This window comes from Natrix helvetica (assembly GCF_964273705.1).
Source record: "Natrix helvetica genome assembly, chromosome: 8".
Lineage (NCBI taxonomy): Eukaryota > Metazoa > Chordata > Lepidosauria > Squamata > Natricidae > Natrix > Natrix helvetica.
In genome coordinates, this window is record NC_138559.1 from 8,337,553 (window position 1) to 8,351,404 (window position 13,852).

General features: G+C 45.4%; 1 protein-coding gene across 2 annotated transcripts in view; it reads right to left on the reverse strand.

Moving 5' to 3' along the window:
* The window catches only part of PDLIM2 (PDZ and LIM domain 2), a 91,228-nt gene that overhangs the window by 37,276 nt on the left and 40,100 nt on the right, over positions 1 to 13,852 (reverse strand). For both annotated transcript variants that reach the window (XM_081960805.1, XM_081960806.1), the window contains exons 4-6: positions 4,945 to 5,014; positions 3,793 to 3,986; positions 2,611 to 2,665 (exon numbers count right to left, since the gene is read on the reverse strand). In XM_081960805.1, coding sequence (XP_081816931.1) covers positions 2,611 to 2,665; positions 3,793 to 3,986; positions 4,945 to 5,014 — 319 coding nt within the window. The remainder of the gene's footprint in view (positions 1 to 2,610; positions 2,666 to 3,792; positions 3,987 to 4,944; positions 5,015 to 13,852) is intronic.

Sequence of the window (13,852 nt, forward strand, 5' to 3'; positions counted from 1 at the left end):
TTTCTATAGAAATTCTATCATGCTTAATTCTATTAATTACTAGCTGATAACCCGGTGTTGCCTGGATATTTATCTATAGGGGGGAAATGTCCAGACCAAATGTAATTTCTAATGTTGGATTTTCCCCCTTACCAGAGGGAGCCCCCTTGTGGTGTACTGTGAAGCCGTTACCATGGCAACTCCACTGCGCTGCATGGTGGAAGCCATTTTACGGCAGTAGAGTAGAAGCCATTTTAAGGCACAACAGGCTGTATCTTAGCAGAACACACACACACCCAAGGGGTCTTAAGGGGTTTCTTACCCCCACAGTATTTGTTTCCAGAGAGTTAAGTCATCTGTGTACCAAGTTTGGTTGAAATTGCTCGAGACGTTCCAGAGTTATGCTGGAATACACACACACAAATACACACACACATTTATATATAGAGAGAGATTACATCCATGGCCACCCTGCCCATATCTGCATCACTATCCTTCAAATCCCATCCCAAAGAGAACCACAATTATTATTCCTTTTTTTTTTTTTAGAAATAAAGTGATTGAAAAATATTTTCAAGCAAAAACAGGGGATGCAGGGATGGCCAATCAAAGGCAATGCATAATATTTCTGATGACGTAAAGAAATCCTAGTGGGCAACAAAGCAATACAAGATGAGTGGGGCCACATCATATATGTGGGCAGAAGAATCAATATTTTCCATTTGTTTTCCAAGAGGTTTGGTAGGGATGTGTAGGTTGGCTCCAATTTGGAAAGGCGCAAAGGCTATTTTAGGATGGTATAGCTATTGTGTAGAACGTGTCCATTCAATTTTTCAGAAGGCTCTGAGAATTGTAAAACTGAGAGCAAGGGACCTTGGTCTAGAACAAGGTTTCACCAACCTTTCGGACCTCAGAGACCACTAAATTCATAATTTTAAATCCTGCAGACCACTAATATGATCTGCCTAATGACTGGCTGGGTGGGTGTGGCTAGGTGGTCATGTGACTGGATGGGCATGGTCAACTTGATGCTGCTCAGATCGAGGGGCACCTCGCCAGCCTCTACTCGCCCCTCTCCTACCAGCCACTCCTCACCGGCCCACCCACCCGAGCTCCTTAGGGCCCCAACAGGAAGCAGTTGTTGGAACTAAGCAGCCACCATGAGAAAGAGTTGGCAAAACAGCTCAGTTCAAATTGGATCTGACGACTGAGAAGGAGGCTCAGCACCTCACTGAGGACTATGAACATAGGCTTTCCAAGCAGAGGGAAGACCTGCGGGAGTGCAAGGCCAAGTACCGGCACCTGGAGGCTCAGCTGGCTGAGATGGTCAGCCAGTTCCAGGCCACGATGCAGTCTCACTGGAATGAGGCCCTCTGGCTCTTCGCCACCAGCGGCGCTTCCCTCCAGCCTTCGCCCAAAGCCCCGCACCAGGAGGCTGAAGCAGACCCCAAGTTGGAATTTCTGCCCCCCTCCAACCCACACAAAAAGTCCCCGAAGGGGGAGACTCTCTGCAGCAACACAAGCGTTCATTGCACGTATCTGGCCCATGGACTGTAGTTTTATTTATTTATTTATTTAATTAGATTTCTAGACCGCCCCCTCTCCCCGAAGGGACTCGGGGAGTTTGAGGACCTTAAACTACTTGTAAATAAAAGAGTGGAGGAGGTGGAGAAGAAATATAACTTGATAAGATTTTTGAGAGCTAAGACCTTCTCAGGTGGCTGCTAATATCATTGAAAAGCTTAGCTGTTTAACTTCCAACTTCTCTACAACTTCTTCTCTTGCTGCTCCTCTAAAAGCATCACGAGATGCTACGAATCCACACCAGGGGCTTCCCTCATGAACTACCTGTGAACAGGTAGGTCTCTTTGGCTGAGGCAATCGTGGATGTACTTGCAAAAGATACTTTTAATAGGCCTCAGGAGGAAGGACTTCACCCTGTCCCTTGTGTAAAAGATGCACGCAGCATCTCCCCAAACTGGTTTGGCCTCCCATGGATCCCACTTGTTGCTTGGAGACATGAGGCAGGAACAAGCACGTGTCCCCAGCCAGCTGGCCAGGTGCGCAGTGGGCCGCAGAGACTTGTGCAAGGTTAGCAGCCAGTTCAAAGCAACAAGATCAACAGCTGAGACATTAAGCCTGAAGGGCCAACAAAGGCTACAGAAGTCCCTTGGCTAGCTGAGGGCAATGGAGTCATGAATGAGTCATCAGCTGAAGAGGTGATACTACAAGTTCTACAAAAAGGGGAAGAGAATCGCAGGTCGAATCATTGTTAAGTGGAAATAAGTTTTTCCCCCCACACACCTCTTTGATCACGTTACAAAAATATTAGCTGACTATGCTTCTCTGGGTATATGGCTTGTTATGATGGCTCCCTGCTGCTAAAGCTATTAAAGAAGCAGAGAATTCAGCCAAGTATGTGGGTTTAACGGCATTTCTTACGAGCTCCCCCTCTACCTTTTCCTTCCATGCTCCTTCTGGTTTTTTCCCACAGTCAAATGGTTTCCTATAAATCACCTGTATCACAAATACGCTGTTTTCCAGAACAAAGTGCTCAGAATAGCTATGTACGTACGTATCGTCCCCAGATTCCAGAATCCCCAAAGGAGTTTGAGCTCACACACTTTTTACCTGTCTGTTGCTTGACTCTTGCTGACTCTGAGGTGAAGTCCCCATTGACTGGAAGCTTAAAAAAAGAGCACAGAAACATGGAAATTGCTTATTATGGAAAAGAAATAGGAAGAAGTATGTGCTTGGGGCAGTGTTGAGCAACTTCGGTCATTTTCAGGACTTCAAGTTCGGTTGGCTGTATACACATTAATTAACAATGGAAATCTTAACATTAAATAATGAGATCAAGAGTGAAACTTATAACTAATATGTAGTTCAGAGTTTCTATGTTGATGCGTGATGGCTCGCTTTATGACTGCAGTAACTTATGACAGAATTCCAGGCCCCAGTGTAGTGTAAATTGAGGACTACATATATAAACGTTAAGTAACAATAGGAATCTTAACATTAAATAATTAGTTCAAGAGTGAAGCTTATAACTAATTTGTACTTCGATGTGAATTGCAATGGTTCTTTTAAAATTTATCTTATAAACTTTGGATGAAAAGTTAAATAATTGTATGCCTGTAATTCTCAATGGCAATTAGTATTGATTTTTTAAAAAAATAATTCACGTTATTTTCAATACTTTAAGCAATACTCTAAACATAATAGAATCTTAATAGTTCTAATCGTATTATGTATACTTCATTTACTATTATTTCTGGAAGCTCTCCATTAACACTGATTCCCCAATTAAACAAATATATTAATTTACTGCATTAACATCCTGCCTTTTCTTCTGAAAATTGAAGGAGACTTTTTTTAGATGTAGGACTGGAAATCTTTCCTTCCCAGTCAAGGAATTCTGTAAAATAGGTTAGATATGGAAGATATGGCTGGCCCAGAATTCCTCAACTCTGGGAGTTGAAGTCCACAAGTGTTAAAGTTGCCACAGTTGGAGACCCCTGTCTTAGTGAGCTCAACTGTCTATTTGAAATTGGGTCTCCTCATTTCTAGTCCAACTTGTTCAAAACTATAAAACAATTCTTCATGAATGCACCTTCAATGAAAGGGAAGTGTGGTGCCAGCTAACATAATTACATGCAAGTTCCTCCTGATCTAAGAAGGTACATTTTTCATCCTACTAGCTTTGGGTGGATGAATGCCAAAGATTTTGTTCTCCACGTCTTTCTTTCGACGTTTCTATGGGCAGACTCAACAGGCGTTTGGTCTGATTCAGTTCCTAAAGGTGTAGCCTACCTGCGGCTGTTTATCACAGGCTCCCCTCTGATCTCTGTGGTCAGACTGGGTCTCACTGGGCTGTATGGGCTGCCAGGTCGATACCCAGGAGATGAAGGACTGTAGGGGCTGGTGGGACGTGGACTGATGGAAGCTGGGATTGAGAAGGAAGATCTCACTGAATTATGACCATTGTCTCTAGTTCTCACCACATCCTGTTGGAAAAGGCAAACATAATTTAAAAAAAAAAACAAGTTGAGAAGAATAAGCTGTTTACAGAAAATTAAAGAGACATCAACACAGTAGGCACAACTTAATACTAGCAGTTCTTTTATAGAATCCCAAAATTGGATGACTAAGATCACACTTCTTCCCTAATAATAAAAGGAGCCAAGAAATTAAAAGACGCTTGCTCCTGGAGAGGAAAGCTATGGCAAATCTAGACAAAATACTAAAAAGCAGAGTCATTACCCTGCCAACATAAGTGTGCATAGTCAAGGCTCTGGTTTTCCCAGTTGCAATGAATGGCTGTGAAAGTTGGAACATAAGAAAGACTGAGCGCCAAAGAATGGAGGACTTTGAACTATGGTGCTGGAGAAGACTCCTGCAAGTCCCTTGGATTCAAGGTGATCAAACCGGCCAGTCCTAGAGGAGATCAACCCTGACTGCTCTTTAGAAGGTCAGATCCTGAAGAGGAAACTCAAATACTTTGGCCACCTAATGAGAAGGAAGGACTCCCTGGAGAAGAGCCTCATGCTGGGAAAGACTGAGGGCAAAAGAAGAAGGGGACGGCAAAGAATGAGGTGGCTGGCTGGAGTCACTGAAGCAGCAGGCATGAGCTTAAATGGATTCCAGAGGATGGTAGAGGACAGAAAGGCCTGGAGGAACGTTGTCCATGGGGTTGCAATGGGTCGATTTCCCAACTAACAACAATAACCCTGACTGGTTTCTTCCCACATATTGTTAACTTCTGAAGAAAAGTCATGGTACCAAAAAGACCAGTGATGTGATTACTACCAAGGTCAGTACTGGTTGTACCCATATAGCTCCTCCTTCACACACAGGCAAAACAAAGTTGCTGTGAGAAGCAGAGTAATTTGTGGCCCTCTTAATGAAGTTGGATTGATTCTCATCCAACCCCATCTAGCAAGCTGGAATGAAAGGAGTCCTTACCTGAAATCGTATGGCCAACATCTCTGGGGAACTTTCTCCATTGATCTGGCTGGGAGAAAACTGCTGTGACCTTTGATAAGACAAGAGGACAAAGGCACATAGTTAAGAACCAAAGTATTTTAAGCAATCAGTTGACTGACAGGTTCACCAACCCACTTGTGAAAGAAGGGACCGCTAACAAAAATATTGACATTGTTGAGTTCTACCAATTTCCCCGTCTAGTTCAAGAGGAGGAGGAGGAGGAGGAAGAGGAGGAGGAGGAGGAGGAGGAGGAGAAGAAGAAGAAGAAGAAGAAGAAGAAGAAGAAGAAGAAGAAGAAGAAGAAGAAGAAGAAGAAGAAGAAGAAGAAGAACCACCACCACCACCACCACCACCACCAACAACAACAACAACGTGGTGACTGTGAGGGGTGAGAAGGTATCAGGTCCAAGGCAGACATTGTCAAGGGAAGGGCTCAGTTAACAGACTTCTCATTGGAAGCAAGGTCTCCTCCAAGATCAAGAAAGTGTGAAGCCCTTGGTTCTCCTTTGAGCTTCATGAAGGAAGGCAAATATACTTCCTTCCTTCATGAAGCTTCATGATAATGTTCCAAGATTGAATCTGGGTCGGTCACTTGGAACAGAGGTTTACTCTTCTGAGCTAAAGATCATCAGGCCCCTTGTCAGTCAACAGGAGTGCTGATCCACGTTATCAAGTACTTGGAAGCAGAGGGCTTGGCAGCCCAAGGAAACAGCAGCCAATGGCCAGTCATCAACACACCAATTAACAAGTAGGAATGCACCACATAAATACGACTCACAGAATAGCCCAAAGCACTTATTCCAGTAGAAACAAGATGGCCTTCAGTAGGAATCCGAAAGCTCAGAAGAGAAAATCTCTCATTCTGGTGACCACCCATATTCGATCTCTCCAAGTTTGGTTGTTTTCTTGTAGACGTCTCACTACCTAACCACTACCCAACTTTCATTACCTAGTTTGGAAATGGAATAACTGCAAGAAAACAAGCAAGCTCAGAGAGCACCAAGGACCTCACAGTGCAAGCCAGAGCTACAAAAATAGTCTCTTCTATTGGGGAAGGAAAAATAATCAGTGCTTTCTTTCTTGGCACAAATAAAGAGGCAACTAAAAGCAGGAGAGCTTGGCCAACATCACTGCCAAAACTGAAAATGCCCTGGAATCTTCTCCTCTGTTTCTCCATCCAGCTTCAGTTTCTTCAAGGGAGGGAACTGCCACATCGGAGACCCCTTAGGTATTCTTTCATCTCACACCAGCACCCCACCATAAATAAATAAATAACCCTTCCTTAACCAAGACAGTTTGCCTCTCCCACAGGGTGTTGACTCCAAGCACTTTCAATGAAGCACAGATGGCACAATTAAGGGCTTCCCGAATAGCTCTTTGCTCCAGCCAAGATGCGACAGAGACGGCTACTTAACCATGGATTAAAAGAAGGTTCTGCCACTCCAAATTACCTTACATCAGAAGAGATGCTGACTCCGGGCCCCAGAACAAGGGGAGGTTTGGGATACACTCCCCGCCCCCAACCCCAGACACTAAAATTGGGAGCAGGGAGTGGGTGAGTGGGACAGAGTGGTTCCTTTTATATTCGCTCAAGAAGAATGCACTTTGATGTAGCTGAGAGCTGGAATTCATTAAGGAGAAGGGAATTATGGAGGGGGTGAGCGCAAAAGAACCCAACTGCATTGAGAAGGAGAAGAGGGCAGGCTGTAGAGCAGGGGTATCCAACTTTGGCAATCTTAAGACCTGTGGATTTCAGTTCTGACTTCCAACTGCTGAGCAGTCTCTTCTCCTAGCACAGGGGTGTCCAAACTTGGCAACTTTAAGACTTGTGGACTTCAACTCCCAGAATTCCCCAGCCAGCTCTGCTGGCTGGGGAATTCTGGGAGTTGAAGTCCACAAGTCTTAAAGTTGCCAAGTTTGGACACCCCTGTCCTAGCAGAACAGGCTGGGTGTCAGGCCTGCACCCATCTTTTCCTTTGGATCTTTGGCCTGCCACACTTTCTATTATTCTACTATGCATTTTCTATTGTGGGGAAATGGGAGGGGGGAATTGTACGGAGTTAGATGAGATGTAGCCATAACAAAATTCTTTCTAGAAAGCCAAGGTCATCCTTTGTCTTTGCACCTCTGCACCTGACCGGAATTGGATGGGTGGAAGCTACCAGCATGGCAGTGGAAAAAGAGGGGCTTGTGGGTGTGAGGGCAAGATCATGAACTTTCAACTGGGTGGGAAAAACCGGGAAGCTTTCAGATTCGGGTTTTCTCAGATGTGCCAACACGGCTCTCTTAATAAATTGGAACTTTGAGCAGTACTTTGCCTTTTGCTATTTGAAACCCTGACACTGGGCTGACACTTTGCAGACATCATGCTACTCTCGATCCGTTTCATGGCAAGTGGGAAAAAGAAGGTAAAAATCTCACTAGCAAAAGCAATACCTTTACGTCAATCATCAATGGAGCCTCTACACCAGGGGTATCAAACTCAAGGCCCGAGGGCCGCATCCAGCCCACAGGGTGCTTAGATCTGGTCCGCAGGGCTGCTCTGGAAACAGCAAAGGACCAGCCTGTGGTGCCTCTGCTAGCAAAAATGGAGCTCAGGAGGGACCCTAACCCTCCCGAGCTCCCTTTTCACTGGCAGAGGCTTGCAGGAGGTTGTTGCAGCCGAAAATGGAGCCCATTTTTGCTGGCAGAGCACTCAGGCCACAAGAGGCGCTCCCGACACGAGTGACATTGAGCTGGCCATGCTTACCCTGCCACATCTACCTCAGCCCCCCCCCCACCAAGGCCCAACACAACCCTGATGCGGCCCTCAATGAAACAGAGTTTGACACGCCTGCTCTATGCCAGGTGTCCAAGACTTTTGGACTTCAACTCCCAGAATTCCACAGCCAACCTCGCTCCTTAGTCAAACACTTAGTCCTTAGTCCACGACCTTTTTGGCACCGACTGCCGAAACAGGAGCGCACATGCGCACACATGCCAGAAACAGGAGCAGCAGCCACCCGGGGTGCGTGTGCATGTGCACGCTGGGAAGATGATCTTCCAGTTTCCAGCGTGCGCATGCACACCAGCAGCTGGTTTTTTCATGCCCATGCTCACCAGAAACTGGAAGACCAGTTAGCCAGTGCGCATACACATGCCGGGAACCGGAAGGTCATCTTCCCACCATGCGCATGCCCACAGGGCAGCTACTCTTCTGGTTTCCAGCACTCCTGTGCATATGAAGACCAGATGGCCAGCACACCGGAATCCGAAAGAGCAATGGGCAATGGCGCACATGCCCAGAGAGATGGCTCTGTGTGCCACTTCTGGCATGCATGCGATAGGTTCGTCATCATAGCTTTAGTCTAACACTGTTGATGGGAAAGGGCGTAAGCTAAGCCTACTAACTGAAGCATTTTCTTGGAGGCGAGTCAGGTTACTACAGTGACTAGGAAGAGAATGGGACAGGGACCAGCAATGCAATTATAGCCTCTTTCACAACACACTTTTTATCAGTCCTGGAGAACGTTCCTTGTGGGGTGTTAGAGGATTCAGAACTTTCTCCCTTTGGCATCTGACACTGCTAGAAATACACAAAGTCACTCTTGCAAATCTGAAGCTCTCACATTCCTCTTTTCTCCTGTAACTAAATTTGGGGAGGGGGGCTCCAAGTGCTCCAAGTGAGGAGGAAGGCGTGGAGGGCAGATTTAGACTAAATGTTGCCAGACGGGAGGTCCGACCTTTGTTAACAGCAAGACTTTATAGCAGCACAATTATACAAGGATGGGCTCAACTTTATATGGGTAAAGGTAAAGGTTCCCCTCACACATATGTGCTAGTCGTTTCTGATTCCAGGGGGCGGTGCTCTTCTCTGTTTCAAAGCCGAAGAGCCAGCACTGTCCGAAGATGTCCGTGATCATGTGGCCGGCATGATTAAACGCCGAAGGCACACGGAACGCTGTGACCTTCCCACCAAAGGTGGTTCCTATTTTTCTACTTGCATTTTTTCATGCTTTCAAACTGCTAGGTTGGCTGAAGCTGGGACAAGTAACGGGAGCTCACTCAGTTACGTGGCGCTAGGGATTCGAACTGCCGACCTTTCTAATCAACAAGTTCAGCGTCTTAGACACTGAGCCACCCTTTTTATATGGGAATAACTGACACATCAGGAATGTTATCTCAATTATCATTAGTCTTGCAACCCGAACAAGTGGCTAGATAACCATCTATCTGGAAGACTTTAACTGGCCGGTTGGACTTGGAATTCCAACTACCAAAATCTATGAAAACAAATAATTCCAAGATCTACACTTTAAAAGGAGATATAATAAAGGGGGGAAATGCTGAGGTTGAACAAGGAAAAGAAACACAAAAAGAGAATGTTTGTTTTTTCTAAGCTTCGCATGTTTATAAAAAGCTATCCATGCCGTGAAAGTTATCTCTGAAGGTACGCGATGCACGTAATCCTACAAGAAAAATGAAGCCTCCTCCAGCATCTTCAAAACCAACATGTCAGGTGCCAGAAAACGCTTGTTTTTGGAGCAAGAGATAATATCACTACCATTTTGAAAAGTGTTTGTCTCATTTGTTTATAGAACTGGCATCCCATCAAATTATAATAGTCTGATCAGTTCATAATACACCACACAATCAGTTCAAGCATGCTTAAGCTTCCTAAAAAAATAGAGTAAAAATATAAAAGTTTGGATTAAAAGGCAGAATATAAACAATGTTAAGTGGAATGCACAAAGCCGGATGTTAACCTCCAAAAGCTTGTTTGGAAAAGCCGGATCTGAACGGGTCTTCTTGACGATGACAAGAGAAAGGGACCTCTGGATCTTGGGAAGTAGTACGTTTGTTCCAAAAAATCAGGACAGTAAGAGTCAAGAAGTGGCCCACACTGAATTTCAGCCTTTCCAAATCTGAAACCCTCCAGATGAACGACGATTACAGCTCATGGAATCGCAACCCACCTGGCTGGGAATTATGGGAATTGTAATCAGAAGAGATTCCATCTGAGGTTTACACAAACCACAATGTATAAATGAAGCACTACTTATAACTTCCAGTTATTGTTGTTAGTCGTGAAGTCGTGTCCAACCCATTGCGACTGCATGGACAACATTCCTCCAGGCCTTCCTGTCCTCTACCATCCACTGGAGTCCATTTAAGCTCATGCTGACTGCTTCTGTGACTCCATCCAGCCACCTCATTCTCCGTCGTCCCCTTCCCTTTTTTGCCCTCAATCTTTCCCAGCACTGGGCTCTTCTCCAGGGAGTCCTTCCTTCTCATTAGGTGGCCAAAGGATTTGAGTTTCCTCTTCAGGATTTGGCCTTCTAAAGAGCAGTCAGGGTTGATCTCCTCTAGGACTGACCGGTTGGATCACCTGGCAGTCCAAGGGACTCGCAGGAGCCTTCTCCAGCACCATAGTTCAAATGTTTACATGGTCCAAAAATAAATTATTTTTTAATCTAAGTGTCTCATACTATATTGCACAAGATATTCCTTTCCAGGGTACAAAACTTTCAGCCCTGGAAGAGAGAACTATGTGAAACCAAAGAATTTGGAACCACCAATCCACTCCCTGGTTCCCTTTAGCCCCAGTTCTTCCTCTGCCTGGAACACACGAGACACACAGTATGCAGAAATGCAGCATTTTAGTCTGTGACTGGACATCACCAAAATGAAAACAAAATCACGCTACACCTTAGAAGTCCATTGTCTTTATTACTGACAGTTTTGGGATGATGGGGGAAGTGCTTACCCTTAAATCCTGAATTTGTCTTGTTTTCCATATTGCAATTTTCGACTTGGGAAGAGTTCCCTATCTCCATGGCCACCACCATCCTACCAAACCAAGTCTTCTAGGCCAGTGGTCACCAACTGGCGGTTTGCAGACCACGAGTGGTGCGCAAGAAAATTTCAGTGGTGCGCAGTAAAGTTATTTCTATTTTTTATATTGCACTAAATACTATTTCTCTTTTTTAAAAATTCATATTAGTGGTCCACTGGTTTAAAATTATGAATTTAGTGGTCCCTGAAGTCTGAAAGGTTGGTGAGCCCTGCTCTAGGCAGCCTAAGAGTTTATTGCTAAGTACAAATTTAAATTTTTATCTTGCATTTCAAAGTGGCATTCCATAAGAAGCTGGACAAAAATACCAGGAGCCAAAAGAAGAACACAGCAAAACATGTCAAAAGCAGGAGGGAAGTTATTAAAGAAATACCAATGTACATTTTTAAAAAATGGGCCGTCCATCCTGTTAGGAGAAAAGATCTAGCCATGGCCAAGAATTTGATTACATAACTTCCTTTTTTACCCATAATACAGACGTGACTACTCTAAATGGCAGTTGTTTACTTCAACTATCCCTCACCATATGACAAGTTATATTGTTTGCTGCTGGTTTTACAATCCTGTTATGGCCTACGTCCAAGATGGAAATCAACGTCACCTAGACCAAATCTCCATACACCCATTTTAGACCCAGCAATAACTAAGATAATATTTGGGGGGGGGGGGGGTATGTCTGTGGATAAGATAGATAGATAGATGCATGGATGCATGGATGGATGGATATGAAAGAGAGAGATTAATACATAATACATAAAGCAGATATGATTGGTGCCTGCCTGCCTGCCTGCCTACCTACCTACCTACCTATAAATATAAATATAAAAAAGAACGTGATGATAATCTCATTTTATACCAAACTAAGACAGCGCATATATACCTATTTCAAGAGTAAGACCCAAGAAATGTGTTAATACAACTTTTCCCTCTGGGTGTCCTCCAGATGTATGAAGGGCCACTGCTTGAAATCTCTCACGTTGAGGAAGGCTATCCTGATGGGAACCAAAGGCATTTTTTTGCTAAAATTGTCTCACAATTAAGCAGGAAAATCCTCAGGGATTAATAGGAGGAAGGAAGTATGTTCGCTAACTAGAATAAAGCCCTAAAAACGCGCACAATAAATTCCAACCGGGATTTCTGGTATGGAGATTTCTGAAACCAGAAAAATCAGCCTCACCACAGTTGAAGAAGTCAAACCAACTGAACATATGGAGCCAACTTCACAAAGCTTCAGGTGCCCCAGGACAAGGGTTGGGAGCAGGAGACAACGGAGGGGAGAAGAGGATGAGCTGAAAGCCCCGGAATGCCAGGAATGTTGCTTGATGAACTGCTCAAGTTCAGTTTGTCAGTTTTGGGATGGTGCCAAGATGCCATTAGGGCTCCCTCGATCCTCTTGCATCTGCCACACAACAGAAGATGGCACGGAGAGAAGGCACAGCAGTGAACAAAGATGGCAGGACGCTGGTTGGTGAGGCAGCTGTGGACCGATGGCCGTAACACACCTAAGATTCTCCACCACACACACACACACACAAACATACACACAACACTCCGGCGCACACATAGATACAGCTGCATACCAAACATGCAAGCCAGAGCACGCAAGGAAAGAGCGCAACAAGATCTTGCCAAGGTTCACACAGCAGGTGCAAAATAAGTACATCTTAGCTCTAAAAATTCCAGCAGAAGAGTAAGTTGAGTTAGGGAATTCACTAAGCTTCCCTTCACTGATGTTTCCTAGAGCAGGGGTCACCAACCTTTGGGTCCTCAGGGACCATTAATTTTATAATTTTAAACCTCACGTACCACTAATATGAATTATTGACGGGACGGGGTCCTTCAGGCACTTAGCTTGGCCACCTGTTAGCAGAGAGAAGCGCCCTGGGTCCACCCTAGCTTTGCTGTCCATTGCAGCTAGGAATCTCAAATACGGCCAAGAATGAATGTTTGTCTCATAGCCAGCCCGGGCGCTAGATTGGCCCCCTGCAAACTCCATCTCCCAAGGATCCCGGCTGACACTTTTGTGCGCTGCTCGCTGAAGCGCCTGGACTCCCAAGGAGAGAGGAAAGGGCTGGAGCTTCTAAACAGGTGACCAAGCTAAGTGCCTGAAGGGCCCCATCCTGTCAAGGAGCGGGATTAATTGCTTTGGTGGGCTGTATCCGGCCCAGGGGCCATAATTTGAGGATCCCTGATTTAGTGCAATATAAAAAAAATGCAAAAATGCAAATATTTTTCTGTGGACCGCCAACATTTTCTCATGGACCACCGTTTGGTGACCAATGATCTAGATCATCAGAGGCATCGGACCAAGCTCTACCATCTTCCGGTTGAGGGTGTGTGGAAAGAGGATTTCTGAATCATCCCAGTAAATGCCACACCCTGGATTGTCTCCTGCTCTTAAAGGCATAGTCCATTTCACTCAAACCAGGAAAGACTAGCTTTGCCTTTCACTGAAGGCAATAGCCCTGCTTTCTTCACCACCTTACATGATTGTGCCAGTCTTTTCTCCTATCCAAATGCTTGATGCACTACTCCACCAAAGGGTAGCCTTCCAATTACATCCAGGACATAGAATAATAGAGTTGGGAGGGACCTCGCAGGTCTTCTGGCTCAAGCAGGAGACCCTATACCAGGGATGTCAAACTCAAGGCCCATGGGCCAAATCCAGCCCACTGGGGTGCTTAGATCTGGCCCACGGGGCTGCCCTGGAAATAGTGAAGGGACGGCCCTGCTGTGCCTCTGCCAGTGAAAATGGAGCTCAGGCCATGTGTGGCCCTCCTGAGCTCCGTTTTCCCTGGCAGAGCATTGCAGGAGCCCATTTTCCCTGGCAGAGTGCTTGGGCAACATAAGCACTGACACGTGTGATGCCAAGCTGGCCATGCCCACTAGGGGTGCGATCCTACCGGTTTAGCAATGGTTCGTGAGCGTGCGCTTCACCAAACATGCCTGACACATGCTGTGCGTGCATGCACGCTTCACAGCCAAACAGCTGAGGTGCAGCAAGCCACTTTGCCGCGGCTATAATGTATAGCTGGGCTAAAATGCAAGGAAATA